Source organism: Ursus americanus, chromosome 33 (assembly GCF_024610735.1).
Source record: "Ursus americanus isolate L20-20 chromosome 33, mUrsAme1.1.p, whole genome shotgun sequence".
Taxonomy (NCBI): Eukaryota; Metazoa; Chordata; class Mammalia; order Carnivora; family Ursidae; genus Ursus; species Ursus americanus.
This window is the reverse complement of record NC_142159.1, coordinates 29,315,802-29,343,039: the sequence shown is the minus strand read 5'-3', so window position 1 is coordinate 29,343,039 and position 27,238 is coordinate 29,315,802. Positions and strand designations below refer to the sequence as shown.

General features: G+C 64.7%; 1 protein-coding gene across 1 annotated transcript; it reads left to right on the top strand.

The window, feature by feature from the left end:
- The first annotated feature begins 70 nt into the window (after positions 1 to 70).
- Positions 71 to 26,015, top strand: PLCH2 (phospholipase C eta 2). Its single transcript, XM_087858722.1, has 22 exons — positions 71 to 194; positions 1,881 to 2,027; positions 4,008 to 4,250; positions 4,457 to 4,587; positions 7,949 to 8,119; positions 10,253 to 10,346; positions 10,522 to 10,725; positions 10,988 to 11,108; positions 12,639 to 12,810; positions 13,183 to 13,290; positions 14,638 to 14,796; positions 17,122 to 17,208; positions 17,619 to 17,701; positions 18,154 to 18,257; positions 18,336 to 18,518; positions 18,755 to 18,862; positions 19,455 to 19,579; positions 19,658 to 19,742; positions 19,995 to 20,141; positions 20,600 to 20,679; positions 22,773 to 23,070; positions 24,604 to 26,015. The coding sequence occupies exons 1-22, from the start codon at positions 71 to 73 to the stop codon at positions 25,830 to 25,832; spliced, it is 4,203 nt and encodes a 1,400-aa protein (XP_087714848.1). The 3' UTR covers positions 25,833 to 26,015.
- Positions 26,016 to 27,238: the final 1,223 nt, after the last annotated feature.

The window sequence follows — 27,238 nt, the reverse complement described above, 5'->3', positions numbered from 1 at the left end:
TGCTGCTGAGGTGGGGTGGGGGACACTGGCCCTCTCTGGCCTCTGGGAGCCACCCCTGGCCATCGTTAGCATGTCAGTCCCCTGGCCGTCTGCCCCCAGCCGGACCGGGGGAGCGGTGGGCTGCCTGGCGGAGGCCCTCCTCTGGGTCGGAGCGAGCGTGGCCGTGTCCCCACCGTGGCAGCTTGGCCCACTAGGTAAGGGGGCAGCCCTGCCTGGTTGTGAGGGCCTAGGACAGGCCTACTGCTCCTGGGCTAGAGGTCCGCCCAGCCCCACAGCCCCTGGGGCCAGGAGGGTGGGGGCTACTTCTGGGGGTGTGCAAGGCCTTCCTCCTTCCAAGGAAACCTGTAACCTCCTGTCCCTCGGGTCTCCCTCTGGGGGTCATGGGACTCCAGCAGCACCCCAGCCGGCCCCTCTGACCGCCCCTCCCCCGCCCTGGGGCCTGGAGGCTAAACACCAGGCAGGTAGTGGGGTGGGTGGGTGGGGGTCAGGGTCAGGGAGGGACTGGGGGCAGGACCCTGGCTGGGCACTCAGGTGGCTCTAAAGCTTTTGCTGAGGGGTCCCTGGCACTCTGGGGGGCAGTGGCACCTTCAGCCCCTGTGGGCTGGAGGCAGCATGTGCAGGACATGGAAGCCCTCGGAGGTGGGCAGAATGGCCCTCGCCAGTGTGAGACTCGGGTGTGGAGGGGTCGAGGCCTGCCTGGGAGGTGACGGGAAGCTTACGCGTCTGTGTTGGCAGGGCTGGCCTGTGGAAGGCCCCATAGGGGCTGCGTGCCCCCTGGGTCTCTGCTGCAGCTGAAAGACGGGCCTGGTCCAGGTGCCGCCTTTGGAACCTGTTCCGGGCCTCTGGGCCACCCCTGCCTCATCCCTCCGCTCCTGCATACCAGCAGCCCCACCTGTGTCCTCACCGGGAGCCCGGCCTCCCTGTGGGCCCTCCCCCTGCAGGGCAGGGTCAGGGATTGGCTTCCTCCAGGGAGTCCTCCCTGGCTGGGCTTGTCCGGCCGGCAGGGGCCTCTACCACACCCTCGAGGGTCCCTCACTCGGTGGGTCTCGTGGGGGGTAATCACTTGATGCTTCAGCAAATGGCACCTCTGAGTCCTGGGCTTTCTGAAAGTAGGTGTGAGGGGGTTGGGGGCCACACCTGACCCCATCCTTGGGCCTCTCTCAAGCCCCAGGGGGCTGCTGGCCTGGCGGGGAGCCCCCCAACCCCGGGACCTGGGAGACATGCAGGCTGCAAACAGGAGGCCAGGGGGACAGGGTGAGGAAGAGAGGGGAGGAATGCTGGGGGAAGCTGGAGGCTGGTGCTGCCCCCCTACCCCCCGGCGCCGGCCTCCCAGAGCCCCCCTCTGTGCTTCCAGGGGTAGACTGCGCTGAGTCGCCCTTGCCGCGTGGAGGACGAGGGCGGCTTTCCTGAAGGCCACAGGAAGGGGGTGCAGGCTCTCAGGAGAGCTCCCGACCTGCCAGCTGCCCACCAGGGACCTGCCCTGTGCCTGGCACGGAGGCCTCACTGCACAGCAGCCCCTGAGAGGGTGTCACAGACTGCGGGGCGGTCATGGCGGTCACTGGCGCTGGCAGAGGGTGGGCGGGCCGGTGGCCGGAGCAAAGGAAAGCAAGGCTGTGAAGGCCCTGCGTCCCGCCTGGGACTGCACCTGGCCCAGGCCAGTTGGGGGTGGCTGCAGCCGGGCTGGGCAGCCTCAGTGCCTCGGGTGGGGCCTGTGACCCAGGCCAGCACCTGGGGGTGGAGCCCGCCCCCCTAGTCGGCCAGGAGGTGGGTGTGTGGGAGGTCCCTGTGCCCCTGAAGCACGTGGGAGAAAGGGGTAGGGCTGGCCTGGCACTCACGGTGCCCCGTCTCTCTCTGTGCGGTCTGTCTGCGTGGACGTCCAGTGGAGAGATGCATGAGTGCTATGCAGGCGGGGACCCAGATGCTGAAGCTCCGAGGCAGCTCCAAGGGCCTGGTCCGCTTCTACTTCCTGGACGAGCATCGCTCCTGCATCCGCTGGCGGCCCTCACGCAAGAATGAGAAGGCTAAGAGTGAGTGGGGCAGCCTTGGGGGGAGCAGCGGGGAGGCCCCTGAGCAGCTGTGGGGCAGCTCGGGGGGCAGCCAGAGCCTGAGCCCTTGAAATCTCCAGGGGGCTCTGGGCCTGACACATGGGTCCAGTGGCCTTGGAGTTTTGAGGTGACCTCTGGACGCCAGGTGGGGAAGAGTCAGGACCCCATGCCCTTCAGGGCACTGGCCTTGCACCTGCCTGGCAGAGCCCTAGAGGACTCTGGGGACGGAGCACCCTTTCCTGGGCTGGGTCTGGGATGGGCGGAGAGGCAAACGGACCTTCAGTCCAGCTGGGAGATGAGGCCTCCCAGAAACAGAGAGAGAGACACCCCCGCTGGGCACACCGAGGGCCAGGCTTCGGTGCCCGGGGTTAGCTCAGGCAGCCTGGGGCGGGGGGCTGCGGGGCTGCCTGGAGCCGGGAGGGTTCGTGCAGGGGTAAGGGCGAGGTTGCTCTCTGAGCAGGGCATGGCAGGGACCAGGCTGAGAGGCAGGAAGGGACACGTCAGAGTCCTCACGGGCCAGGAGAGACCCAGGGGTTCCAGGGTAGGGCCTCGGCCCAGCAGTTGCCAAGGGCACTGTCGCTGCCATGGGGCCTGGGAGAGAGCCGTGCTGCGGAGGCCCCTGGAGAGCATCCTGGTGGAGAGGGCTGGGACTGCCCTCTGGGCCCGGGGAGGTGGAGCCCCTGTGCTCGCTGGGGTTCCTGCTTGTATACAGCACTGTTCCCTGTACTGGGTTCGAGCATGAGGTGGGCAATAGCACCTCACAACAGGGCAAATTCATGTCCAGCTGAGCACCGAAGGAAACACAGAGGATGGAAAGAGAGGGGACAGGGCGATGGGGTCATGGAGGCTCCTCGTGGAGAGGGGCAATAGGGCAGAGATAGGCAGGCCAGGATTGCGGGCGGGGAGGGGTGAGTGTGCCGGTTAGAGCTGACTGGCTTTGGAGGATACCCAGGAGGGAGGAACGGGGGGCAGCTGTTCCCTGACTATCACTCCCCCAAGTCTGGAGGCCCAGAACCCCTCCACCCCTGCCAGGCACCTGCATGCACCTAGGGAGCTGGAGAAGAGAGGTGGGCAGACCCCCTCCCCAGGTGGGTGGGTTCTGCATGCCTGGGAGCTCAGGGTGTGGGAGCAGAGGACAGAGGGGTGAGCCCACCCCTCACTGCACGGATGGGGAAGCCCCACCATCTGTGCCCTGGACAGGATGACCCCCAGAAGGGCACAGAGCCCGCCGGGCAGAGCGGTAGGAAGCAGTGAGAGCTGGATGGGGGTGCACTGCTGGGGGCCCAGCCCCGGTGCCTGGCTCCCAGAGGGGACGCTGGCTACCTGTGCCCGGTGTGCTGAGAGGGACCCTACCACACGTGCGGGAACAGACCCTAAAGACACCTTCCTGAGTCATCGGCTGGGCCTAATTCAGATTCTGAACGGAGGCTCTGTGGAGCCCCGGGTGCTGGGTCCAGTAATGAAATCCTTGGTGGAACTTGGGCTGGTGCACGTGGAGCAGGACCCCGCTGCAGCCCTGGCCCCACCACTTGCTGGGGCCAGAGCTCACTAGGGAGGCAGCCCAGGATGAGGCCGGTCTCAGAGCGGGGACGTGAGCTGGCCGGAGTGCGACAGACGAATTGGCTCATCTGGGCTCCCTCGCTCTGCAGCCTCGGGCTCAGGCTGGGTGCAGAGGTCACGTGCCTGGGATTGCTAACAAGGGGGAGGAAGCCCCCTCCCTCTGGGAGAGTGTGTGAGCCTTTTTCGCACCCAAAGGAAGTGGGGAGTAGACCTCAGGGTCAGAGCAGAGCAGGGAGGTGTGGGATCCCCGGCCTGAGCACGTTTGTACTTTTGCGGGTCCCTTGAAATAGCCTTCCCCAGCTCTCCCCAGCCTGGCCTCTCCTGTCCCTCTGAGCTGAGCTGCTGCAGCGGGTGGGGCCCCAGGCCCAGGGCGGGCTGTGACTGGTGCCCCACCCCCCGCAGTCTCCATCGACTCCATCCAGGAGGTGAGCGAAGGGCGGCAGTCTGAGATCTTCCAGCGCTACCCCGATGGCATTTTCGACCCCAACTGCTGTTTCAGCATCTACCACGGGAGCCACCGGGAGTCTCTGGACCTGGTCTCGCCCAGTGGGGATGAGGCGCGCACCTGGGTCACGGGCCTGCGCTACCTCATGGCGGGCATCAGTGACGAGGACAGCCTGGCCCGCCGCCAGCGCACGAGGGACCAATATCCTTGGTCTCGGGGTGCGGACCTCAGGGACGAGCTACCCACCCTGCTGGGGTTCTCCTGCCCCTGGCGGGGTCACCCACTTGGGGAAGGAGAAGAGGGAAGGCGTGCTTGGGCTGGGGGCCTCCCCTCCTCCCTGCCCGTGCGGTGGGGGTGGGTGTGGCTGGCCCCGCTGGAGCCGTGTTGGTCCCTAACTCGGCCCTAAAGTGGCTGAAGCAGACGTTCGACGAAGCCGACAAGAATGGGGACGGGAGCCTGAGCATCGGCGAGGTTCTGCAGCTGTTGCACAAGCTGAACGTGAACCTTCCCCGGCAGAGGGTGAAGCAGATGTTCAAGGTGAGGCGGGCCCCCCTGCAGGTGCAGGCCGGCGCGGTGGCGCCCCGAGCACAGGCACTGCGGGGCCGCAGGCGTGTCTGCAGGGAAGCCGCCCCGTTGGAGCTGCGGGAAGTCCCGGCGGGGCCTGCGGTAGATGGTGGGGGGCAGCTCGCCCAGCACCCTGCATCGGCGGAGGGCTGATTGCTCCAATGCGGGGCGCGGCCGCAGCAGCTGCCGGGGGGCCCTCCCTGGGCTGGTGGGGGAGGCACTCGGGGCAGGCATCTGGTCACTGAGGGAAGCCACCCAAAGCAGGCTGCACCCCGTTTTCTTGTCCTCCCCTGGACTGCCCGGCACGGTGCCCCCATCCCCATGCAGCCTCCCGGTTCCAACCAGCCTGGTGTGAGGAGTTATGAAAATGCGTCTGTCCTCCAAGAGGCAGGCTTTATTGTCCGTAATTAGTTTCTCTCTCTCCGGAACCCCTGCTGGTGCGGCGGGGAGCAAAGGTGGCATCAGTGGGCCCTGCTTTGTGGGGTGATGGGCAGGCGAACCCAGCTCCTGGGGGGCAGCCTGGAAAGATAATTCTCTCTCTCTCTCATACACACACACACACACACACACACACACACACACACACACATACACACACAGAGCCAACTGCTCTGCCAGGCATGGCCCCTGGGACTTCACCTGTGCTCTCAGGACAGACAGGTGCTGGCACTTGGCGGGAGTGAGGGGAACCTGCAGCTCAGAGCACACGGGTCTGTGTATGAATGAAAGGGAGAGGGGGAGGCCCTTGGCCTGCTGGCCAAGGACTAGGGGGGCTCACAGGGCCCCTCCTGGAGGCCCCCACGGGGACAGAGCCTACTTGGGCGTGAGGAGCTGACAGATGGCTCAGGCCTAAAGATCAGCCCCCCACCTGTACCCTGCCGACCCTACCTCTGGGGACAGCTCTGGGGCACGGGGCTCTTCCAGACTGGTGAGGCTGTCAGGGGCCAGGCAATTGGCTGGCTTAGAACTCAGGGTCCAGCCTGGCCTCAGAGGTGGGAGGAGAGGATCGTACCCTCGCAGAATGGGGCACGAGAGCACACAGGCTCCCAGGGCCTGAAGGTCCAGTGCAAAGTCCTGGCTTGAAGATGCACGAGTGCTGGGAGCCCTGGGGAGTCCATGCCTGCCTGCGCCTCCTGGAGGGACACTGGGCCTCTCATGCAGTCTCTGGGCACAGGGGTCCCCTACAGAACCCTTTGACCCGCCCCTGGCTTGGCTGAGTCTGGGCTCTGACCAGATCCTCTTGAGGCGGCCCAGAGCAGTGGGGAGACCGTGCAGCCTGGGGCCTGCAGGGGGTTGGGCTCCGGGCTGGCTGCAGAGGGAAGTGAGCAGCAGGGGTGGGGAGTTGACGTTGGCCTGGAGCTGTGGACCCCAGACCCTGGGCAGCTCAGACCCAACCAGCTGTGTCCACAGTAGTCCCCGAGAGCCTGGGCCTCCCTGGCCATCTTCGTGGCCACCCTCCCAGCGCCCTGGAGCCCAGGGAAGGGGGGCTGACTCCCCGCCAGGCAGAGCAGCTCTGCCCATTAGCGTCAATTGGGTTGTCGAGAAATCTCAAGATTGTTCCCACCACCTGGAAGTCCCTGATCAAAGGAGAGACCTGTGTCGGGGTAAAGAGTGCCTTGAACAGTTTCATGAAGTCTGAGATAACAGCGGAGTGCAGGCTAGGCCCAGCGTGGCCCTCGGACGGCCCTCAGAGTGGCTCCAGGCTGAGCGTGCCTTCACCCGCCGCGGTGACTGTGCAGAAAGAGCAGCCGAGGGACTCCTTCGGGGGGCACATCTGGGGCTGAGGGCCAGGTCTGTGCTTTTGGGTCTCATCCTCGTAGAATGTTTTCATTCGCCCTGAGGGCTGGCAGCTGAACGGAGAACGGGCAGCCACCCTGCCCTGGATTCCTGGCTGTACCACCCAGCACGGAACGGGGTGGGAGGCCAAATCACCCCGCGGGCTGGACACTCAAAGCAATGGGCGTCTCTGCCCAGCTCCAGCCACACCTTGGGGAGGGCTGCCGGCCTGGGCCATCCTGTCAGCTCTCAGACCCAGGGCTGCCCGCAAACCGAGCTCCAGACACGTGGTCTGTGTCTGTTGTCTTCTGTGCCCCAGCACCCGTGGCTCTGCCCCGTCCCAGTTGTGGCATGGATGCGGGGGTCCTGGAGTGAGGCTCTGGGGCCTTGCCGGGTGCCTGTCTCAGTGCCAAGCTAGGCGTCCGTGGTAGAGATCAGCCTTCCCAAGAGCAGTCCTCTCACTGGCCACAGGGATAGGGGGTGTCTGTGGTCCCCTGGTTCTCTGGTGATGCCCCTGGTTCAGAGAGGGCCTCACCTCTCTGGCACCCACCCCCCAGTCACCCCAGATTGTGTCAGCACATGACGAAAGACTAGCCCAATGGCACGCAGAGTGTGGAGCATTGCTGTCCATGGTGCTGACCTGACGTCCATTCCTGCTGTGCCGTCACCCTCCAGGCAGGTCCTGCTCACACCCCGCCCCACCTCACCAGCCCAGAGCACTCAGGGTCTGGAGCAGCACCTTCTATGGGGCCCTTCTGGCCCATTCCTAGAGATTGCCACGGCCCCAGGGCACCTCAGGCTCCTCTGGGCCGCCCGGCTTGTGGTTGCTGAGTCCCTTGCCCTCTGGGTCTGTCCCTGGCCTTGGTGTTTGGTGTTTCCAGGGTCTGACACTTCAGTAATGCTCCCTGAGTGGTGGGTTCTGTGGTCTCACTGGGGTCCCAGTGGGTTTGCTCCTGCGGGGCTCCTGTAATACAGTGTTGTGTGGGCTGCCCTGTCTGCAAGAGAAAGACAGTGGCCAGGTCCTCTCTCTGTTGTGGAGACTGAAGCCAGGGCACTCTGTACACCCTGGGGCCTTGAGCTTTTCTAACCAATGGGCAGCCAAGTGTAATTACAGGCTTACGGCCCAGGGTGGGCATTAACTCCAGAGTGGGGTGTTAGCTCCCAGTATAGGGTGTTGGCTCCAATGTGGGGTGTTAGCTCCCACAGTGAGGGCTTGACCCCCAAGGTGAAGTGTTGGCTCTAAAGTGGGGTGTTGACTCCAGGATGGAGTATTGGCCCCCAGATGGGGTGTTGGCTCCCAGTAGAGGGTATTGGTTCCCGGATGGGGCATTGACCCCCAGAGTGAAGTTTTGATTCCAGTGTGGGGTGACTGTGTCAGGTGTAAGTTGATCTTGAAAGGCTGGGACTAGGGGAGGGGAGGGTCAGATCTGTGTTAAAGGGTCACCCAGTGGCTTCTTGGTGGGAGAGTCAGAGGGGGAGCCCAGTTAATTCACTGCTGCCAGGATCCCAGGTGGCTATCAGTGTGGGACGCTGGGGACACAGAGGTTTTGGCTCGCAGGAAGCAGACACAGATGACCACCAGGGGACGCTGGGCTTTGAGGAATTCTGTGCCTTCTATAAGATGATGTCCACCCGCCGGGACCTCTACCTGCTCATGCTGGCCTACAGCGACCACAAGGACCACCTGGACGCCGCTGACCTCCAGCGCTTCCTGGAGGTGGAGCAGAAGGTGAGGGCACGGCCGTGGGAGCAGGGTCCTAGCCTCCGTGGCCGCAGCCCGGGCTCCCAGGGCCCTTGAACAGGTTCAGTGTGGCGGAGAACACTTCAGTGTGAAAGGATGGGCCACAGCCTGGCATTCAGGGTTCCACTTAGTGCACCTGCTTTGGTTCCCATCATGGGCCATGGCAGCATATTTCAGGGTGTGTCCCATGGAGGCCCTCAGCAGGTGGGGAAGTTCTGTGGTTTCTTCTCTGTGGGCCTCTGAGCAGCTCAGCCCTGACCACAGACACCCCGGCTTCCTGAAGGGGGCCTACGCTTGACCACAACCTTTAGTGTGGAGTTCCTCCTCGAACAGGATTTCCATGTCCCAGCCTTCCCACCTGTTCCCACCACAGGTCTGGCTAGCTTATACCCCTAAGATCCAGGCCCACTGCCACCGCCATTCACCCATTTGTCCAGCAGATGCCCGGATGCCTTTGGGTGCCAGAGGGGCATGCCTACCCATTTCTCTTGACTCTAGGCCTTCCTGTCCATCCTAAGAGGCTGAGGGCTCCCTGGGCATTGCCCTGCTGACTGGGACCCAGCGTCCAGAGGCTCAGGGATGTGGACCCCTCAACCTCAGCTGAGGCAGGGGCTGGCTGTTGCTTTCTGTGGTGGGCAGGAGGCTGGAAATCTGCAGTGGGAGAGGGGAAGGCCAGTGTCCCCTGAGGAAAGAGTGCTCCTATGGTGGGGCTCAGACAGCATAGGGTTCCCATCCTTAGGGCTGGTGTGCGGCAACCATGAGGACCAGCTTCCAGACTTGTAACTTCCTGGAACCCTCAGGGACCCAGGTCTAGGCAGAGACTGGGAGGGGCGGTCAGCCTTGAGGTTAGGGGCCAGAAGCAGTGGCCACTGGGCTGGGCCTGGGGCTGGGTGGCTGGATCAGCAGGAGTGGCTGAGAGACCCAGGCTGGGTCTACGTGGCATTTGCCCAAGATCTCCCACCACTGCTGTCCTGGGCTGGCACCTTGCCCCACTCTGCCCTGTGAGGCTGCCTCAGGCCCGGGGTGTGACAGAGCGCTACCCCTGGGGCTGTTCTCCCAGAACCCCTCCCCACACTCATACAGTTTGCTGGGGTTCTGTCCTTGTGGCAGTCCTGCTGGGGGGAGCACTGGCATCTTGTCCAGTTGGGAGAGGCTGGAATCAGCCTTGTGGGATCCTGACGTCCAGGGCGACTCCTGCCCAGCCCAGCCACTGTGGGCAGCATTGGAATGAGGCTTTGGGTTCTCTGTGGGTGGAGGGTGGGAAAGTGGTCCTGTCTGGGATGGGCAGTACTGACTCATTATTCCCTGCCTTTTACCCTAAGCTTTCCAGAACTCTCTCTATATCTGGGGCTCAAACTGTCCACCGGGTGGGAGGTTTGAGCCCTGACCCGGGGCCCTGGACTCTGGGCCTCCCAAGGTCCACTGCTGCTCTGAGCTCTGACCCCATTTGCCCCTCTATCACCCCCCCCCCCCCCGCAGTCCTCGGGACTTTCTAGAAGCCTGGCTGGCGGAACTGCGTCTGGGAACTGGGGCTCCTGGCCTGGGCTGCCCCTCAGAGCCCTGGGAGATCACTCAGCCTCTGTGCATGGGGTCGTCGATGTGCAGGGCCGCCTTGGGCTCGGCTTTGTTGTGCAGCTTTCCTGTGAGAGATGAAGGCAGCAGGGGGAGGCAGGGAGAGGAGGTTCCCTGTGCCCCTGGACTTCCTCCAAGGTGGGACTGGGTTCTGGTTGTCCTGCACTCCTGCACACAGGAGGCTCCCTGCCAGGACGGCCCTGCTCCATAGCTCTTGAGACCTAACACGGTGGGCATGAGGGGTGGCCCAGCTGATGGAACCAAAGACTCCTCCCCTGCTTCAAGGATCTGCAGTCAGGGACAACTCTTCCAAAGCCAGTAGTCCTCTGGCCACCAAGTCCCGAGTCTTATGACACTGGGGGTAGCCAGTCAGGGAATCAGCCTGCAGGGGCCCGAGCCTCCCCCCCACCCCGCCATGGTCGGTCTTGACATGACCATCAGAGGCAGAGTAGGAGGCAGTGGTGGTGGTTGTGGAGGAGGGGGTGCTGCCTGAGGCTAGCCCAGGCCAGTGATGGGCTAGCCTGGGCTTAAGCCCTTGCTCTGGCCTAGATGGCAGGTGTGACCCTTGAGAGCTGCCGGGATATCATCGAGCAGTTTGAGCCCTGCCCAGAAAACAAGAGTAAGGGGGTGCTGGGCATTGACGGTGAGTGGGGGCGTCGCTGCTGTCCTGGCAGGCCGATGGGTGGTGCTGGCGGGCAACCCGTGGGCCTGAGCGGGCAGCCTCCTGTTCTGCATGGTGCGGGGATGGGTGGTGCCGAGATGAGCTGTGTGGTGGGGCCGGCGCGAGGGGGCTAAGCACCCACCGTGCCTCCGCGCAGGCTTTACCAACTATACTCGGAGTCCTGCCGGCGACATCTTCAACCCCGAGCACCACGGCGTGCACCAGGACATGACGCGGCCGCTGAGCCACTACTTCATCACCTCGTCCCACAACACCTACCTCGTGGGCGACCAGCTCATGTCCCAGTCTCGGGTGGACATGTACGCCTGGGTCCTGCAGGCCGGCTGCCGCTGTGTGGAGGGTACGTGGTGGGGGCCCAAGGACGCCACGTTCCCTCAGCCCTGGGGCCCCGGGCCTGGGCTGCAGACCGGCGTTTCCCTGGGGGACAGCCCTGTGGGGTCTCTGAGCAGGGTGTCTACCCTCCTCCCAGGCAGGGGCTGTGACAGGCTCCTCCTGGTGTTAATTGCTGAGCGAGAGGACCCCTTCAGTCAGCCCACGAGCTGTGGGTCTCCGGGCGTGGGCAGCCAGGCTCCTGGAGCTGACTGAGTTCTGCCTGCCCGCAGTGGACTGCTGGGACGGGCCTGACGGGGAGCCCATTGTGCACCACGGCTATACTCTGACCTCCAAGATCCTCTTCAAAGATGTCATCGAAACCATCAACAAATATGCTTTTGTCAAGAATGAGTGAGTGGCTGGGACTGGGGAGGGGGGCACCGAGCAGGGGTTTGGGTGGGGGAGGGGCTCAAATGGCTCTTCCTGCCCCTCTGGCACATCCTACCTTGGGAGGTGTGTTTGCAGAGCCCGAGGGGTTGATTTTGAGGTCTGTTGTTGAGGCTGAGAGTCAGGGAAGGGAGTGGAGCCGCAGCTCTGGGGAGAGGGAAGGCAGTGGGTGCAGGAGCTGAGAGTAGATGGGCTGTGGCTGATGGGGAACGTGTGCCAGCAGCCCCTGTCCACACCCACTAGGCAGTCCCTGGGGTCAGCTGCCTGCGGCAGTGGTAGCTCTGGCACTAATTACCCCCAAGAAGCTACTCCACGTCCGAACTCAATTTGCTGTCACTCAGCAGTAGCTACAGACACTGTTGGACAAAATGCAATTTAGTTTCTGGAAATAGAAGACCGCCTCCCCACGCTTACAGTCACCTTCAAGTCTTGGCTAAACAAGGCTCCCAGGCAAGGAAAGAACTAATTTAATGAGGGAGGGGAGGAGAAGCAAGATTGATTTAGGAAATAGAAATAGAGGGGCCCCTCCTGAAAGAGCTTGCCCAAGCTCTGTCTTGGGCTGCCAGAAGGGAGTGGGAGTGAGGTGTGGCAGCCTAGGCCCTAGAACTGCAGGTGAGAGAGGCATCTCAGGGCAGGGGAGGTGGGACAGACAGGTCTCTGTAGCTGCAAAGGACCCAGGGACTTAGGACAGGGTCTTAGGACAGGGCTCACGCCTTATGTGCGTTAGCATAATCTTTGCAGGCATAGGGTTCTTCCCTAGGGCCTTGCGCTTTAGGCTTCAGTCCCTTGCCTGAGAAATGGGGAGTACTTTTGCCCCAAGTCCTGTTTGCCCTCTCCGCTTCACAGGACTTGCCTATCTCTTGCTCTGATTCATGCCTTCTAGGTCTGGGTCACCTACGTTTTCTAAAAAGATCATGTTACCTTTTGGCAAAAATCCAAATAAAACGTGCACTTGGTTAAAAAATAAGTCAAACCACTGAAGAGCATAGAATGAAAACCCCTATGTTTTACTCCCGCTTCTGCATACACAGGTAATAGCGATGTTTTACCAGATGGTATGTGCCTGGCTTATGTCTCCTTGCCTATGGGGCCAGTGTTAGGACCCCAGAACCATCACAGGACCATGTCTCAGTATCTAGGTCAATGAGATCATCTTTCTCAGTCTATTCATTGCTCCTCACTTGAGTCCACATCATTTTTAAACCATGACTTTGCTGACTTGCTTGAATGTTTCCTCTTATTTTCCTGGAGTTTCTAATTGCTTTTTTTTTTTTATTGGGATATGAACTACATGCCTTCTTTACCTGTCCCTAAAATCTCTCAGCTCCTTTCCTACCCACCCAGTTGCTTTTCAAAGCCATTGATGGGCTCCCTCCCAGAGTGGCTGGCAGTTCCATCTATCCCGGTTGCTGGTGAAGATCTCTTGATGTCTTACACAGGTGGGGCCTAGCCCTCCGCTGGCTACACTCTGACTCTTCCACCTTGGGGCTACAGGTACCCAGTGATCCTGTCCATTGAGAACCACTGTAGTGTCATGCAACAGAAGAAGATGGCCCAGTATCTGACTGGTATCCTTGGGGATAAGCTGGACTTGTCATCAGTAAGCAGTGAGGATGCCACCATGCTTCCCTCTCCGCAGATGCTCAAGGGCAAGATTCTGGTGAAGGTGAGCCCCTGCCCGCCCCTCCTGGGGCCAGCATCCTGCTGGGCCCCTGACCTCTGATCTGTGGCCAGGTGACGGACAGTTACCCTGCTCTAGACGGTGTGGGGTTCCACACGATCTGTGGCAGATTTGAGGAGTCAGGGTAGGCCCTACCCCTGACCTGGCCTCAGTCTCCCCCCATGGTGGCCATTCAGTCTGGGGACCTCCATGTGCACTCCCTGGTGTTTCCCTCCCTTGCTGGGATGGCCCCTGCCCCTGGCCTGAGGTCCGCAAGCAAGCTTGAGAAAGGCTCCTTCCCTCTGCTGCTTCTTGTGTGGGTACTGGCCTCCCAGGACTTCCTCCAGGACCCCTCCCATGGTCCACTGCCTCCCCCAGGGCAAGAAGCTTCCCTCCAGCATCAGTGAGGATGCTGAGGAAGGTGAGGTGTCTGATGAAGACAGTGCAGACGAGATTGATGAGGACTGCAAACTTCTCAACGGGGATGTGAGTAGGGCTGGGAGGCCCTTGTCGGGGAGCAGGGGAGCTGCAGCCCCAAACAACAGGCTCATAGCCTTGCTGTGAGAAGGCAGGTGGCTGAGAGAGGGGTATTGGGCAGATGCAAGGGTGCTTTGTACCGCGGGTGAGTAGGGCTGGGAGGCCCTTGTCGGGGAGCAGGGGAGCTGCAGCCCTGAACAACAGGCTCATAGCCTTGCTGTGAGAAGGCAGGTGGCTGAGACAGGGATATTGGGCAGATGCAAGGGTGCTTTGTACCATGGCTAGATAGCTGGGCGCATGCTCAGCCAGGGGGGGCTCTTCCCTACCTGCCCCTTCACACGTGACACGGCCCCTGAGCCCCCAGCTAGTGGACTTCCACCTCTTCACGCAGAGGCGCTGGGGCTGGGGGGTCCCACAGGGAGGCTGAGGAGTGAAAAAGAGCTCGGCCTAGCGGGGCTGGGGGGACTCTGTAATTAGCTTCCTCTCTCCTCTGGGCACTGTTGTAAGCTGCCAGTGCGAGGTAGGAAGGCATTAGTTCTCCCCGAGGGGCCATCAGATGGGAAAGTAATTGTGCAGGAGCATTCCCAGCCACGTTAGCTGGTTGTTTTAGAAAGCCCTGAAGCAGCAGAGTTCTTTCTGCTTCCAATGTGCCTGCATATTTCTCTGGCCCCAGGTGATAGTAAACCCACGCTGTCTGAGGTCTGCCTTGCATGCCTCCAACCTGGGCACTGGGGCACCTGGATGCCCACGGCCCAGGCCCTGCCCCGGAGGGGTCCACGTGTGTCAGGGCTACAATGGGGGCTGCTGCAGGCAGGGAGGGCACCTGGAGGCGGCACTGCCCAGCCCCTGGTGCTGGTCAGCCAGGCCGTCCGTCCCTGCCCCCTGCCCATCTCCTTAAGGTGTCTCGTAGCCAGTGGTGGGATCTCAGAGCCCCAGCTGCTTAGGGCTCTTGGAGCCCAGAGTGGCCACTGGGTACCCTGACATCCCTGCCCACCCACCCAAGGCCCACCAGCCGGACACGTGACAAGCCGTCTGCCGAGTTTCTGTGGGCAGCATTGTGCAGCTAAAGGATGCAGGTGTTAAAATCAGAGAGGCCTTGGTTCAGGGCCTACTGGTCACTGTCTGTGGCCCCGGGCAAATCACATGGCTGCTGTGCGGCCCTGGGGCGGGATGGTGTGAGGGTAAAGCGGCGCCTCTTAGGAGTGAGTGCGCGGCTGGGGTCGGGGCTGAGAAGCCAAGATGGGGTTCGAGCTCCGCAGCTCCAGCGGGCCCCTCCGGCAAGGATCTGGGGGCCGGTGGTGCTGCTGCCGCGGGGCTGGGGACTGATGGCACGGGGTGGCCGTCCGGCTCTGGCAGGTCGCCACTAACCGGAAGCGTGTGGAAAACATCGCCAAGAAGAAACTGGATTCCTTAATGAAGGAGTCGAAGATTCGGGACTGTGAGGACCCCAATGACTTCACCGTGTCCACACTGCCTCCATCTGGAAAGCTTGGGCACAGGGCAGAGGGCAGAAAGGTGAGAGCCCTGCAGCCCATGAGTCGGTCTGCGGCTGAGGGAAGGGCCTGGAGCGTGTGGTCTGTGCACACCTGTGCATCCATAACCCGTCCCCACATTTCTGGGTGGGGAGGACACAGAGCGCCTACAGTGGGTGACGAGGTGGGCAGTATGTCCAACATGGGGGACATGATGTGAAGTCCTGCTTTCCCTTGACCAAGCAGTATCTGGGCATGTACCTGGGAACTTAGTGACATGCAGGATGGCCGCTTGGACCTGGGAGGCTTAGGGTTGTGTGACTTTTTGCATGAGGGGGAGCAGGTACTCAGGGAAGGCTTCCTGGAGGAGGAGGAGGACGAACAGGAGGAGAAGCAGTAGCAGCTCAGGCTGAGCCACCAGGCATGGAGCTTGGAGGGGGCATCAGGCAATCCACCCTGTTCCCAGCAGCACTAGGCTCTCTGCTGCTGGGACATGGGCAGGGGGACATTGGGGTGTTGGGGTCTAGGCAGAGGGGGGAGCATCTGGGCAGTGGGGTCATGCACATGCCCCCAACATACCTCTCTGTCCCCTTTGCTGGGGGACCCGACGCTGTGGCCCCTACCCTCTGGGAGTTCCCCGTGTGGGAGAGGGCAGGTGGCTCAGAGTGCAGTCTGATGGGCAGGGAGGGGACCCCAATCTTCAGTGCTTGGCACAACTCTAGTGGGTGCTGGTGCTGGCCAAGGACAGGCCTGATTCTCTGGGGGACCCAGCACCTCCCTCCCTGACATCCAGAGGGGCCAGGACTAGACCTCCTTGATCAGAAGGGGCTGGCCAGGCCAGGCCTTGCAGCCTGCGCTCTGTCCGAAGCGTGGATGGTCCTCCGCCGGCTGTCCTGACCACCCCACCCCACCCTGCTGAGCTCTCTAGGGTTACCAGGCTGTGTCTAGGGGGCAGGAGTGGCCCAGTGCGGGCCCTCTGTTGCCCACAGCCTCCCTGAGGGTGGCCGGAGCTCAGGCCTGAGCTGTAAGCCCTGCCAAGCTCCGGCGTGCGGGCGTTGGGGGTGACAGTGGATTCTGGCTGAGGCTGCAGCTGCTTCTCCAGGATGCTGGGCGGACACGCGCCTCTCCTTGCTGTGCCCAGATTTAAAGTTGCTTGTGCATGGCATTTCAGGCAATGTTTACAGAGCTGCGGAGCGTGTCGGCCTCAACTGTCTCCACGCGCACCGTGCACACGGCTCCCAGCGCCTCTGCGAGCGCGCCGCGGAGCATTCAGGAAACTGGGAGGCAAATGGGCTGGTGTTGCTAGGGCCGGGGATGAGAAAGAGAAACACTTCTAGAGCAAGCTGGAGCAGAGTGGACGCTGAGCTCCTCTGTGGTGGATCCGTGCCTCGGGCTTTGGACCAGCTCCTTCCGTGCAGCCCGCTGACCAGCAGGGTGCGAGCGGGGGAGACCCAGGGCGCAGGCAGGAGCTGGAGAGCCGCGGCCTGACTCCCCACGGGCCCAAGCTCCTCCCCAGAGCAGGTGTGGGCAGGGCCCGGGCAGCCGGTGGAGTTTGGGGTAGCTGCCCGCCAGCATCGTGGGCCACACGCTCCTTTTCCAATGTGTGAGCCGTGGCGGTGTTCAGGCCGAGGGGGCGGGCACCACACGGGGCTCTTCGGGGCAGCTCCGGAGCACGAGGTCTTGTCCCCTCTGTCCCTGGGGCACGGCTGACCATCTTGTGCTCCCCCATCAGGCACAGTGGGGCCCAGCTTGAGCTCCAGGGTCCACACCGGAGGGGCCTTTCTCCCCTCCTGGCTGAGGGCCGGCGTCCAGGCTGGGGCATGGTTGGAGGGGAGGTACGGACGGGCGGAGGTGCATCCCCGGGTGTGTGTGGACGTGTGTACAGGACTGGGCCTGGAGAGCCCCTTGGGTGGGGGCAGGGAAGGAAGGCGTTCCGTAAGTAGTGCCATGGAAGGCTCACGGTAGCCCTGAGGTGAACGAGGGTTAGCGCAGCTTGGGGGGCGCAGACCAGCGCCTTTCTCCTGAGGTGAGACCTCTGTCTCCGTGAGAAGCAGGGCCGGACGCCAGAGCCGCAGGGAGCTTCGTGCGAGCCTTACGTAAGCACGCACGGCTGAGCCACGCTCCAGACACACAAACGTGTTCATCACAGGCTCACCCTCCGTGGGAGAAGAAATTCAGAACCGGGGCCTTAATGAGTTCAAAGCCGCACCCCTCGAGGGGCCCGTGGGGCCTGCACGCTCCCTCTCAGACCCTGCTCCCCCGCACTGCCTCAGCCCCGGGCGGGCGGCGGGCTGTGACTCCACGTCCGGGGCGGCAGCCAGCCCCCCCTTCTCCTGCTCCCCGTCACCTCTGTCTCCCTGTCCCCCAGGCCGAGGAGGACGTGGAGTCCGGGGAGGACGCCGGGGCCAGCCGACGGAACAACCGGGTCCTTATGAGCGGCTTCTCCAAGCGCAAGGTCTGGCGGGGCTCCCGGGCGGGGCCACCTTGCCAGAGCCCACCATGCTCCGTCCTCCCGCTTGCCCAGCTGTCCCTGTGCTGGCCAGCCAGGGGCGTCCCCTCCAGCTCTCCGGGCCCCTGGCCTGCCTCCCAGAATCCCCCTTTGGACTCCTAGCCACGTCGTCTGCCTGGGGCTACGCAGAGCAGGTGCCTCGATGGCCCTCCCCTGGCCTGCACCAGCCAGCGCCGTGGGTCCCTCGGGGCCCAGGCCGACCGGCACACTGCAGAGGACAGGCCGGCTCAGCCGGGCAGCTTGGGTGCCAGGACCCCAGGACGGCAGGCCTGCCTCCTGCGCCCTCCCGGCCTGCGTAGGGGCCGCGGCTGAGCCAGGGGCCCCACAGAGCTTGACTCCGCTCTCCTTCCACACAGAAAAAGAGCAGCAAGCTAAAGAAGGCGGCCAGCATGGAGGAGGGGGAGGAGGACCTGGACTCCCAAGGCAGCCAGAGCCGAGGGTCAGTGCCCTGCCCCAGCCTGGACCCTGCACAGACAGTGGCGGCGGCAAGTGCCGAGGCCCTTGTCCCCGCAACGCCAGCGTTGGACGCGCAGGCCCTGCGGTGGCCCCGTGACCGCACAGTGGAGTGGGGGAGGAGGAGCCCAGGGAGGGGACCTCAGCGTCGCGGGGACACACTGGCCAGCATGGACCCCTGTGCCTGCTTCTAGCACCCACTGCAGTTGGAGAGACATTCTTGGGGGGGGGCTCAGCGCCAGCGCCTGCCCCTCCCCCATGTCTCTTCTCAGGGTCCACTGCACATCCCGGCACCCGCAACGGGGCGCGGTGGACATTAGGTGGACATTTGGCATGAATCAGTGAGCCTGGCTCGCACACTGTGGTGCCCAGGCTGGCCTGAGTCGGGAGGGGCGCCCGCCCCCGGGCCCTGACCGATGTCGCCCGCCCTCCTCCCAGGGCGAGCCGGCAGAAGAAGACCATGAAGCTGTCTCGCGCCCTCTCGGACCTGGTGAAGTACACCAAGTCTGTGGGCATGCACGATGTGGAGGCCGAGGGTGAGGGTCGAGGGCCTTGGGGGTGTGTGGGAGGGCTGGGCCGCGGCCCGGGTGTGCCTCTGAGGCCGGCCTCCTGCCCCGCAGTGGCGTCCAGCTGGCAGGTGTCGTCCTTCAGTGAGACCAGGGCCCAGCAGATCCTGCAGCAGAAGCCGGCCCAGTACCTCCGCTTCAACCAGCACCAGCTGTCCCGCATCTACCCGTCCTCCTACCGCGTGGACTCCAGCAACTATAACCCGCAGCCCTTCTGGAACGCAGGCTGCCAGATGGGTGCGTGTGGCTGGGACCGTGACAGGGGAGGGCCCGGCGCTCCTGGGGGTGTCGGGGGCTGGCTGTGCAGGGCTCCAGGGGCATCCTCCCAGGACGCCCGGTCCTGGTCGTGCACAACGGTGAGCCCGGGGTTGGCTCACACAGAAGAACGACGGACTCAGGGGCAGCCGAGCAGGGGCGGAGGGGGGACGCGGGCTGGGCGCTGACCGGGCCACCTCATGTTCCCCCCCCCACAGTCGCCCTGAACTACCAGTCGGAGGGGCGGATGCTGCAGCTGAATCGCGCCAAGTTCAGTACCAACGGGAACTGTGGCTACGTGCTCAAACCGCAGTGCATGTGCCAGGGTGAGGCCCGGGGCGCGGGGTGGGCAGGGCCAGCTGGCGTCCACCCGCGACGCAGCCCCCCAGGATGCCGGAGGTCGGGGTGCGGTGAAGGGCCCCCACTCTGCCAGGGGTCGGCAGGGGTGAACTGGGGAGCCCCTCCCCACGCCTGGCCCCCCACGAGGTTCCGCAGCAGGACGCATGTGAGGCGACTCCCCACGGGGCTCGGGCCGAGGCGCCCTGCAGCGAGGGCACCAGAGCTCCCGGGTCCCTTCCCAGACCCTTCAGTGTTCGCACTGAAAACTGCTGGAAGTCTCGTGTGGAGCTCTCCCCGTTTTAACCTGAATCCTCCCCCCACCCCTCCTGCTGCCCCTTGCTGGGGAGCCCAGCACCCCTCCCCACACAGAGGCAGCGTGCCGAGAGGGGCGAGGACGGGCTGTGTCCTAGCTCAGGCCGGTCTCAGAGGCGGCCAGCATGCAGACCCCTGGTGCCCCCGTGCTGGAACCCTGCCCCCTGTCCCCCCGCCCCAATCTGGGGCTCCCGTTCAGTAAACGGAGTGCAGTGGGGTGCCCTGCGCAGCCGCTGCCCTCCTCAGCCTGGCACCCTGCCCTCCCAGGCGTTTTCAACCCCAACTCTGAAGACCCTCTGCCCGGGCAGCTCAAGAAGCAGCTGGTGCTTCGGATCATCAGCGGGCAGCAGCTCCCCAAGCCGCGGGATTCAATGCTGGGGGACCGAGGCGAGGTAGGAGGGCCCTGGCATGGGTGGGTGGGGCTGGAGCGCCACGCCGGGCCCGGTGCCACCCCTGCCCTCCGCACCCAGATCATCGACCCCTTCGTGGAGGTGGAGGTGATCGGGCTCCCCGTGGACTGCAACAAGGAGCAGACGCGTGTGGTGGATGACAACGGTGAGGCACCGGGCCCCCTGGCTCCGCTGGCCACGGCCTCACAGGGGAGGGAGAGGTGGGGCTGCTCCTGGGACCCAGACAACCTGCCCGCTGCCCCCTCGCTGGGGCCCTTGTCAGAGCCTGGTCCCCAGGTGCTGCTCCTGTCGGCCGGGAGCCCAGCCCAGGCGGAGGCACTGGAAGAGGGCGTGGGCCCAAGTGGCCTCCAGGCTGGACCTGGGGTGGGAGGTGACACCTGCTCCCCGTGGCCTCTAGGATTCAACCCCATGTGGGAGGAGACCCTGGTGTTCACTGTGCATATGCCTGAGATCGCACTGGTGCGCTTCCTTGTCTGGGACCATGACCCCATTGGGCGTGACTTCATTGGCCAGAGGACACTGGCCTTCAGCAGCATGATGCCAGGTGGGCAGGGGGGGCCGGCGGGGTGGGGAGGGGCAGCGTCCCCCATATGAGAGACCATGTCCCCTGCTCAGGCAGGCATCCACCACAGAGACCAGCATCCCACCCCCAGACTAGCGTACCCCACAGAGACCAGCCCCCCCCACAGACCAGTGTCCCCTACTGGTCAGCTGAGGGCACCAGGGCTGAGCTTCCTCCTAGGGGTCGGCTCCTGCCATGGGTGGGCCTGGGGACACAGAGGGAGCTGAGGAGGAAGGAGTGAGGTCAAGGGTGCTTGGTGGGTGGGGGAGGGGAAGGGCGCTCAGGCGGAGGCATCGCCTGGCCCCCCCGGGAAGAGGAAGAGCGCACAATACCACGGGGCTTCCTGGAGGAGTCCCCAGAACTGGGCTCACGGGTTGTATTCAGGGCCTCAGGACCTGTGAGCAGAGTGGGGCAGGGTGAGCCGTGACCGGCTATTTCAGGCTATCGGCATGTGTACCTGGAGGGGATGGAAGAGGCCTCCATCTTTGTCCATGTGGCCGTCAGTGACATCAGTGGTAAGGTGAGTGCTGCCTGCAGGACCCCTGGCCTCGCCCCACCCCGTCCCATCTCAGGCACGTTGCCTCCTGGTCACCTCGCTGGGCCTGTTTCTCCTCCTGCAAAGTGGGTGGTGGGGGCATCCGACCTCCACGTCCTGCAGCCGCTGCAGCCCTCCCCCCAACCGTCTCTCCTGAGCCTCCTCACTCCTGTGTCTCAGGGTCCTCGGTTCTCTGTCCATCTCTGGAAGGGGGCCTCCTGGTTTTGCTCCCAACCCCTTGCGTCCCTGGATGGGGGTCCTTCTCTGTCTCCCCAGTTCTGTGCTCCGGGCCTGGGCGGGGCCAGCGAGTGGTGGGCTGCCAGGTGTGCATGGGGGGCCCGCGTGGTCCTGCCACTGACAGTCTCTCTCCTGCCACCTCCACGGCCCGAGGTGCTGCCGGGCACAGCGCCACAGGCCGCTCGGCTCTTGCCCACCGTCAAGCCGTCTGTCTGTCCTGCGTCTGCCTGTCTCCGCGGGCTCTGCGCCCAGCTGTCGGTGTCTCACGGCCTTCACTCTGTCTCTTTGGTCTTGCAGTGGGCTTCCCCATGTCCAAAGTCTACTTTTAGAAGGACAGTCCCGTTAGGAGCTCGAAGGTACCCCAGCGCCAGGGCGGCAGAGCCCGCCCGCCCCCCACCTGCATGCTCAGGCCGTCCCATTAGCATCCGTGATTCCTGGTAGCATTTTGGAGACTGTCAGCTCATGTGACATGGATCGTGACGTGGTTCTGGGGTCCCTGGGGCCATGTTCAGCCGCAGGGCAGCATTTATGAGGCAGGTCCAGGACTCTGGCGAGGCCTCCTGTGCGTGGACCCCTCCTGGCCTTCCGTCCCTCCTCTGTCCTCTGTCTGACGCCTCGTGCCCCTGCCCACCCTGCCCCTCTGTGTCTGGTCCTCTAGCTTGGAGTGCCCCGGCATCCCGGCACCCGTCCCCCTCCCTGCCCTCACCCTTCCTCCTGGCCACCTCCACCGCCCCCCCCGGTGTGCTCCCTGGCTCTGTGTGCGCCCAGGATGCCTGCTGTGGTGTGGGGAGGCCCCAGGGACCAGGAGCTCTGAGCTTGAATCCTGGACCTTCTTCTAAATGACTTTGCAGCCAACTTTGACCAAATTGCTCTGGATTTGGGATCTTGAATCGGGAAGCCGATTCAAGTGCTGGCCACGTGAACATCTCTGCCCAGAAGTGCCCCCGAGTCCCCGGGGAGTTGTGGCTGTTGTTGGGGCCTCTGCATGTGAGGACCCTTCTGGCCCCTGCACTCTGGAGACGCAGCTGTTGGCCTCTCTGGCAGTGACCTGGGCACTTGCTAGCTGGTCCCGGTGACCCCTGGCCTCCCTCCTCAGGCAGGGAGATCACGGGGAGAGGCCTGGCTGTCTGGGAAGGCCGAGCCGACAAGGGCCCTGCCCTCAGGGCTGCTGAACAGAGAGCAGGGTGAGCCTGGCAGCAGTCCAGGAAGGCTTCCCAGAGGAGGCAGCCCCTCCGGGGGAGTGGGCGGGCAGGGACATGGGAGAGCAGACCGCTGGCCTGCGCCCGGCTTTGCTTGCTTCCTCGGCCTGCGGCGCCCAAAGGCAGGGTGAGCGTGAGTGGGGTGGTGCCTGCTCCCCTGGGGTTTCCTCTCATCTTTCTCTCCATGCCAGCACCACCCGGGGGCCCTGTGCCAGCCTGCTCCACCAGAGCCGGGGGCTTTGGGGGTCTGTGAGGGTACCTGGTGCAGGCACAGGAGCCAGGGTTCAAGGTCCTCTTTTGGGAAAAGCCTGGGGGCCTCCTCCTTCCAGCCCTCCCTGGGCCCACGTGTCCTGAGACCCGCAGACCCTCCCCCTGCAGTCAGGGAAGGCAGGGTGCATCCCTGGTCTGTGCTGAGGCCGTAGCAGCTGCTGTCCCTGGCAGACGTGCCCTGGGGACCCTCTTCCCTACACGCAGCTGGGAGCGGCACAAGCCTGCCATGCCCGCCGGTGCCTTCGCCAGGCTGGCCCTTGGGCTGCGGTAGGCTCAGCCCGGCCACCGCCTGCCAGAGGGTGCCTGGGCTGGGCTGGCGGTCCCTGGTCCCCGGTGCCTGGCTGCCAGCTATGTGGGCTCCTTCTCTTGCAGGTCAAGCAGGCTCTGGGCCTAAAAGGTCTGTTCCTCCGAGGCCCAAAGCCCGGCTCCCTGGACAGTCATGCTGCTGGGCGGCCCCTGCCTCGGCCTACCGTTAGCCAGCGGCTCCTGCGGCGCACGGCCAGCGCCCCGACCAAGAGCCAGAAGCCGGGCCGCAAGGCCTTCCCGGAGCTGGTCCTGGGCACGCAAGACACAGGCTCTGAGGGGGAGGCCCGTGACGTGGCAGCCCCCCGCCCCGGCCCCGCTCTGGAAGCCTCAGCCCCGGAGGAGCCCGGCAGCCGCAGCCCCCGAGGTAAGGCGCCGGTGGGGAGGAGCCCGGCGCAGGGGAGTCTGGCCCAGGAGCAGCCCCCTTGTGCCCCTGAGGGCCCCGGGCCTGCTGGCATGGCTGCCACCTGCATGAAGTGCGTAGTGGGCTCCTGCGCTGGTGAGGACGCCGAGGGCCTGCGGCGGGGACGGCTGCCCAGCCCGGGGCCCACAGCTGCGCACGAGGCCATCAGCCAGCAGCCCCGTGCCCGGGCGGACTCGCTGGGGGTTCCCTGCACCAGCGTGGGGAGAGGCAGAGGGGCCCCGTGGCAGGGTCCGGGCGGCGGCTCTGTGTCCTCGGACTCCAGCGGCCTGGGCAGCCCCGAGGTGGTTCCCCGCTGGCCCGAGAGCGCCCACAGGCAGGCAGGGGCCCTGCAGAGGGAGATGAATGCCTTGTTCGTTCAAAAGCTGGAGGAGATTAGGAGTAAATCCTCCGTGCTATCCACCGGTAAGACCAGACGCTCCTCCCCAGCGTCCTCTGTGCTGCCCCCGCGCCACCCCTTGGCATGGCCTGAGCCAGGAGTCCTCCCTGCCTTTCTGCGTCCAGAGCTGCTGTCTCCGTGTGCTTATCCTGGCTTCCCTTCCCGCTGCTCCGCTGGCTTGCCTGGGGGGTCCTCGTAGCCCCAGCACCCCCTCCCCAATCTGATGGTACCGACCCCCTAGGCCTCTTGCCCTCAAAGGCCCCCCTCCCCACAAGCCCCTAAGTGGACGGGGAAGTGAGAGCAGGTCTGACTCCAGGTGCTGTGAGTGTTGACGTTCGGCCTTTTTCGCTGGCCTGCCCTGCCCGCTCCTGACACCTTTCCTGAGGCCTGGGGGCTGCTTCCAGCCAGGGCCAGGCCGCAGGTGTTCTCAGTCCTCTGAGAAGTCTGCTGTGGGTCGGTGGTGCCCTGCAAGGCGGCCCCCGAGACCCCCGACGGTGCCCGGCCCCAGTGCTTGCAGGGAGTGGAGTAGATGGCGCCTGCCCCTCGGCCCTGGGCCTTGATTTCTGGCCTGAGCTGCGCTGAACAGCTTTTGCGAGGTTGTGTGACAGGCAACAGCCTGAGGGCACCTTGTCGGGGAGCCCTAGCCTGCTGGCGGGGGGGGGGGGGGCTGAAAGCTGAGCCATTCCCCTCCCCCAGATCCCGATCCCACCCTGCACCCCACCCAGCCTTGCTGTTTGTCTGTCCACCTGCCAGCCCCACCCACACACTGACCACCCTGTTCTCCTTTCTGTCCCCACGCTGCCTCCATAGTTAGGGACTGAGAGCAGCCGAGTGCCAGGTAATGGGGCCCAGCCCCCGTGTGCCCTGTGCTGTCCCCAGCCCTGGACTGTTGGGGGGCCCTGTGGACCCTGCCTGTGGGCATAGACCGTCTGCTCCCCCAGCCCCAGCAGCAGCAGAGCCGGAGGGCAGGGTGGGGGCAGCTGTATGCACATGGAGGGGCCTGGCCGCTGAGGGTCCTGTGGGCACTGTCCACGGGGGATGCACCCAACATGCTCCTCTCTCTCTCTCTCTCTCTCTCTCTCTCTCTCTCTCGTCCACAGATACTCGCCCCTTCTCCATGCAGAGGACGGGTTCCTCCCTAGGTGGCCTGGAAACCATTGCCGAGGAGCCAGCCCTGGGCCCTGGCCCCCCACCTCTGGTGGCTGCTCCCCCCAGCCCCTCCCCGGGAGGGCCCCCGTGTGCCTCAGGACCCAGTGCCGAAGTGGCGAGCCCCCCTGCGGTAGCTCTGGGAGCTTCCGTGCCCTTCCAGCCCAGGACCTGGCGCAGAGGGGACACGGAGCCGGCCCCGGAAAGCCGGCGGAGGGCATACAACGGCGGGAGCCCCGGGGGGGCGTGCGAGGAGGCTCCTAGCAGCCAGATGGTCAGAAAGGCTGAGAGTGAGGGGCAAGCGCCCTCGGAGCTCCCGGGCGGATGGCGGCTCCTGGCTGGGCCCTGCCCCACCGTGTACTCAGATGCCACGGGCGGAGACCGGCTGTGGCGGCGGCTGGAACCCGGTGGCCATCGAGACAGTGTGTCCTCGTCCTCCAGTGTGTCGTCCAGCGACACGGTCATTGACCTCTCCCTGCCGGGCCTGGGTCTGGGCCTGGGCCGTGAGAGTGTCTCGGGGGCTCCAGCCGGACGCCTGCCCCTGCGGCCCTGCTCGGCCCCGGCCGCCCGCCTGGACCTGCCTGCTGTGACCAAGAGCAAATCCAGCCCCAACCTGCGGGCTGCCAGCCAGCTGCCCTCCGCACCGGAAGAGCTTCCGCCTCGTCCCCTGGCCCCCAGGCCGCCCTGGGGCCGCCTCCCCCTAGCGGGCCTCCGGGACTGCCCTGCAGCCACCAAGTCCAAGAGCCTGGGGGACCTGACTGCTGACGACTTCGCCCCCCAAGTGGAGATCCTGGGCCGGAGCCTGGGCCTGATGAGGGAGGGGCGGGCAGGGCGGGGGGTGCGGCGGGACGCCCTGACGGAGCAGCTGCGTTGGCTCACCGGCTTCCAGGAGGTTGGTGACATCACCTCGCCCACCAGCCTGACTGTCGTGGGGGAAGGGGCGCCCGGTCCCCCAGGCTTCCTGCGGCGCTCCTCCTCCCGCAGCCAGAGCCGTGTGCGCGCCATCGCCAGCAGAGCCCGGCAGGCCCAGGAGCGGCAGCAGCGGCTGCAGGGCCCGAGGGCACCCCCGGGGGAGGAGCGGGGCACCCCCGAGGGTGCCTGCTCAGGGGGCCAAGGGGCTTGTGGGGACGTGCCAGCCCCCTCCAAGGGCTCCGCCGCCACCGGCCTTCTGCTCAGACTCTGACGGACTCCCCAGGGCGGACCCCAGCCACCTGCCCCTTGGCCCAGCGCTGCGGTCCCAGGCGTGCTGAGCGCCCGCAGGAGTCCCAGCCCTCTGCCCCCCACCCCTCCCCGGGGGAGGAAGGGAGCCTGCCCAGGGTCTGGGCAGATTTCTCATGATGTTAAGATATATACGAGGTATTTAAATTTTCAGAGACAAAGCTTGTGCAACATTAAAGTGGCGCCCAGCCCTCTCCCCGCCGTACCTGGTTTTCTGCAGCACGGGTGCACGGCCGCGCGGGTGGCTCGCTGGGTGCTCGTTATGTGCACGGAGCGGCCCTGGGCGCTGCCCATCCCTGCCCGACTACACTCGGCTTGCTCTGCACAAAGTCTGCTCTGTGTGGGACATTCACTCCAGACCCCCGGACACAACAATAAACACATTCCCGTTTGCTGCGGGGGGGGGCACCCACCCACTCCCCCTGGGGGGGCACCCACCCACTCCCCCTGGGGCCACCTGCCACGTGTTCCTGGGCCAGGGTCTGTGTGAGGACACCCCTGACCTCTGTCCACAGAGGGCTCGGTGGACTGGCTCCCCAGGGCGGGGACCTCCAGCCTCCAACACACAGCCCCTGCTCCCCCTCTCCCCGCCTCCCGGTCCCACTCTAGGGTGTGTGGGGTAACCTTGGCCCTGGGCAGGGACCCCAGGCCAGAGGACTCCCAGCTGGCTAAATGTATGCACTGCCCTCCGTAGAAGGTGGGATGCCAGCCAGGCCACAAGGGGGTCTGTGTCTGGGCTTGTCCCCTACCCCGGCACCTGGCATCAGACCTCCGCAGGCGCCACCTGCCAGCAGCCACCAAGGACCTCTGCGACAGGCAGTGCCCTTTATGCAGCGGGTTTGGCCAGGGAGGCCTCATGTCCCATCACCAGAATAAGCTCTGCTGTCTTCCCGATAAGGCCCGCGGGAAGGTGGGCGCCCGACACAAGGCTGGGCGTTGGTGGGTGGGCACGCTCCCCCTCGCCGTGTCTTTCCGTAGCCTCCAGGGGCCTGTGCCAGCCACTTGCCCCATCTCGGCAAAGGCCAGGTGGAGGGTGCCTGCTGGCCCCACGCACCTCCCAGAGCCACCAGCCCCCTCCTCAGGTATGGGGAGCGTGTTCGTGGGAAGCTGTGCCGAGGCTGGGAGGGGCACAAGGCAGGGCATTCAGGAGCTGTGCCTGGCCTTTGGGGCCCCTAGAATCTGGGGGGCGTTGAAGGGGGGCACCTGGAGGAACCTCAGCCAGGGGGCTCTGGGCCAGAGCCGGGCTGGCTGCTGGGGCTCCCGGGGGTGGTGCCCCGCCTCATGAGAAGCAGGGGCCCATCCTTGTCCGGCCCTGGGTGGGCACTGCCTGCCACCACACGGTTACTTTCCAGGGGCTGGACTTAGCACCTG

Excerpts from the sequence above, each read along its gene's own strand:
- PLCH2 (XM_087858722.1), top strand. The coding sequence starts at position 71 with ATGTCAGTCCCCTGGCCGTCTGCCCCCAGCCGGACCGGGGGAGCGGTG. Across the intron at positions 10,726-10,987 it reads CGGCTGCCGCTGTGTGGAGG|TGGACTGCTGGGACGGGCCT; the intron begins GTACGTGGTGGG and ends GCCTGCCCGCAG. Across the intron at positions 19,743-19,994 it reads GCGTGTGGTGGATGACAACG|GATTCAACCCCATGTGGGAG; the intron begins GTGAGGCACCGG and ends CGTGGCCTCTAG.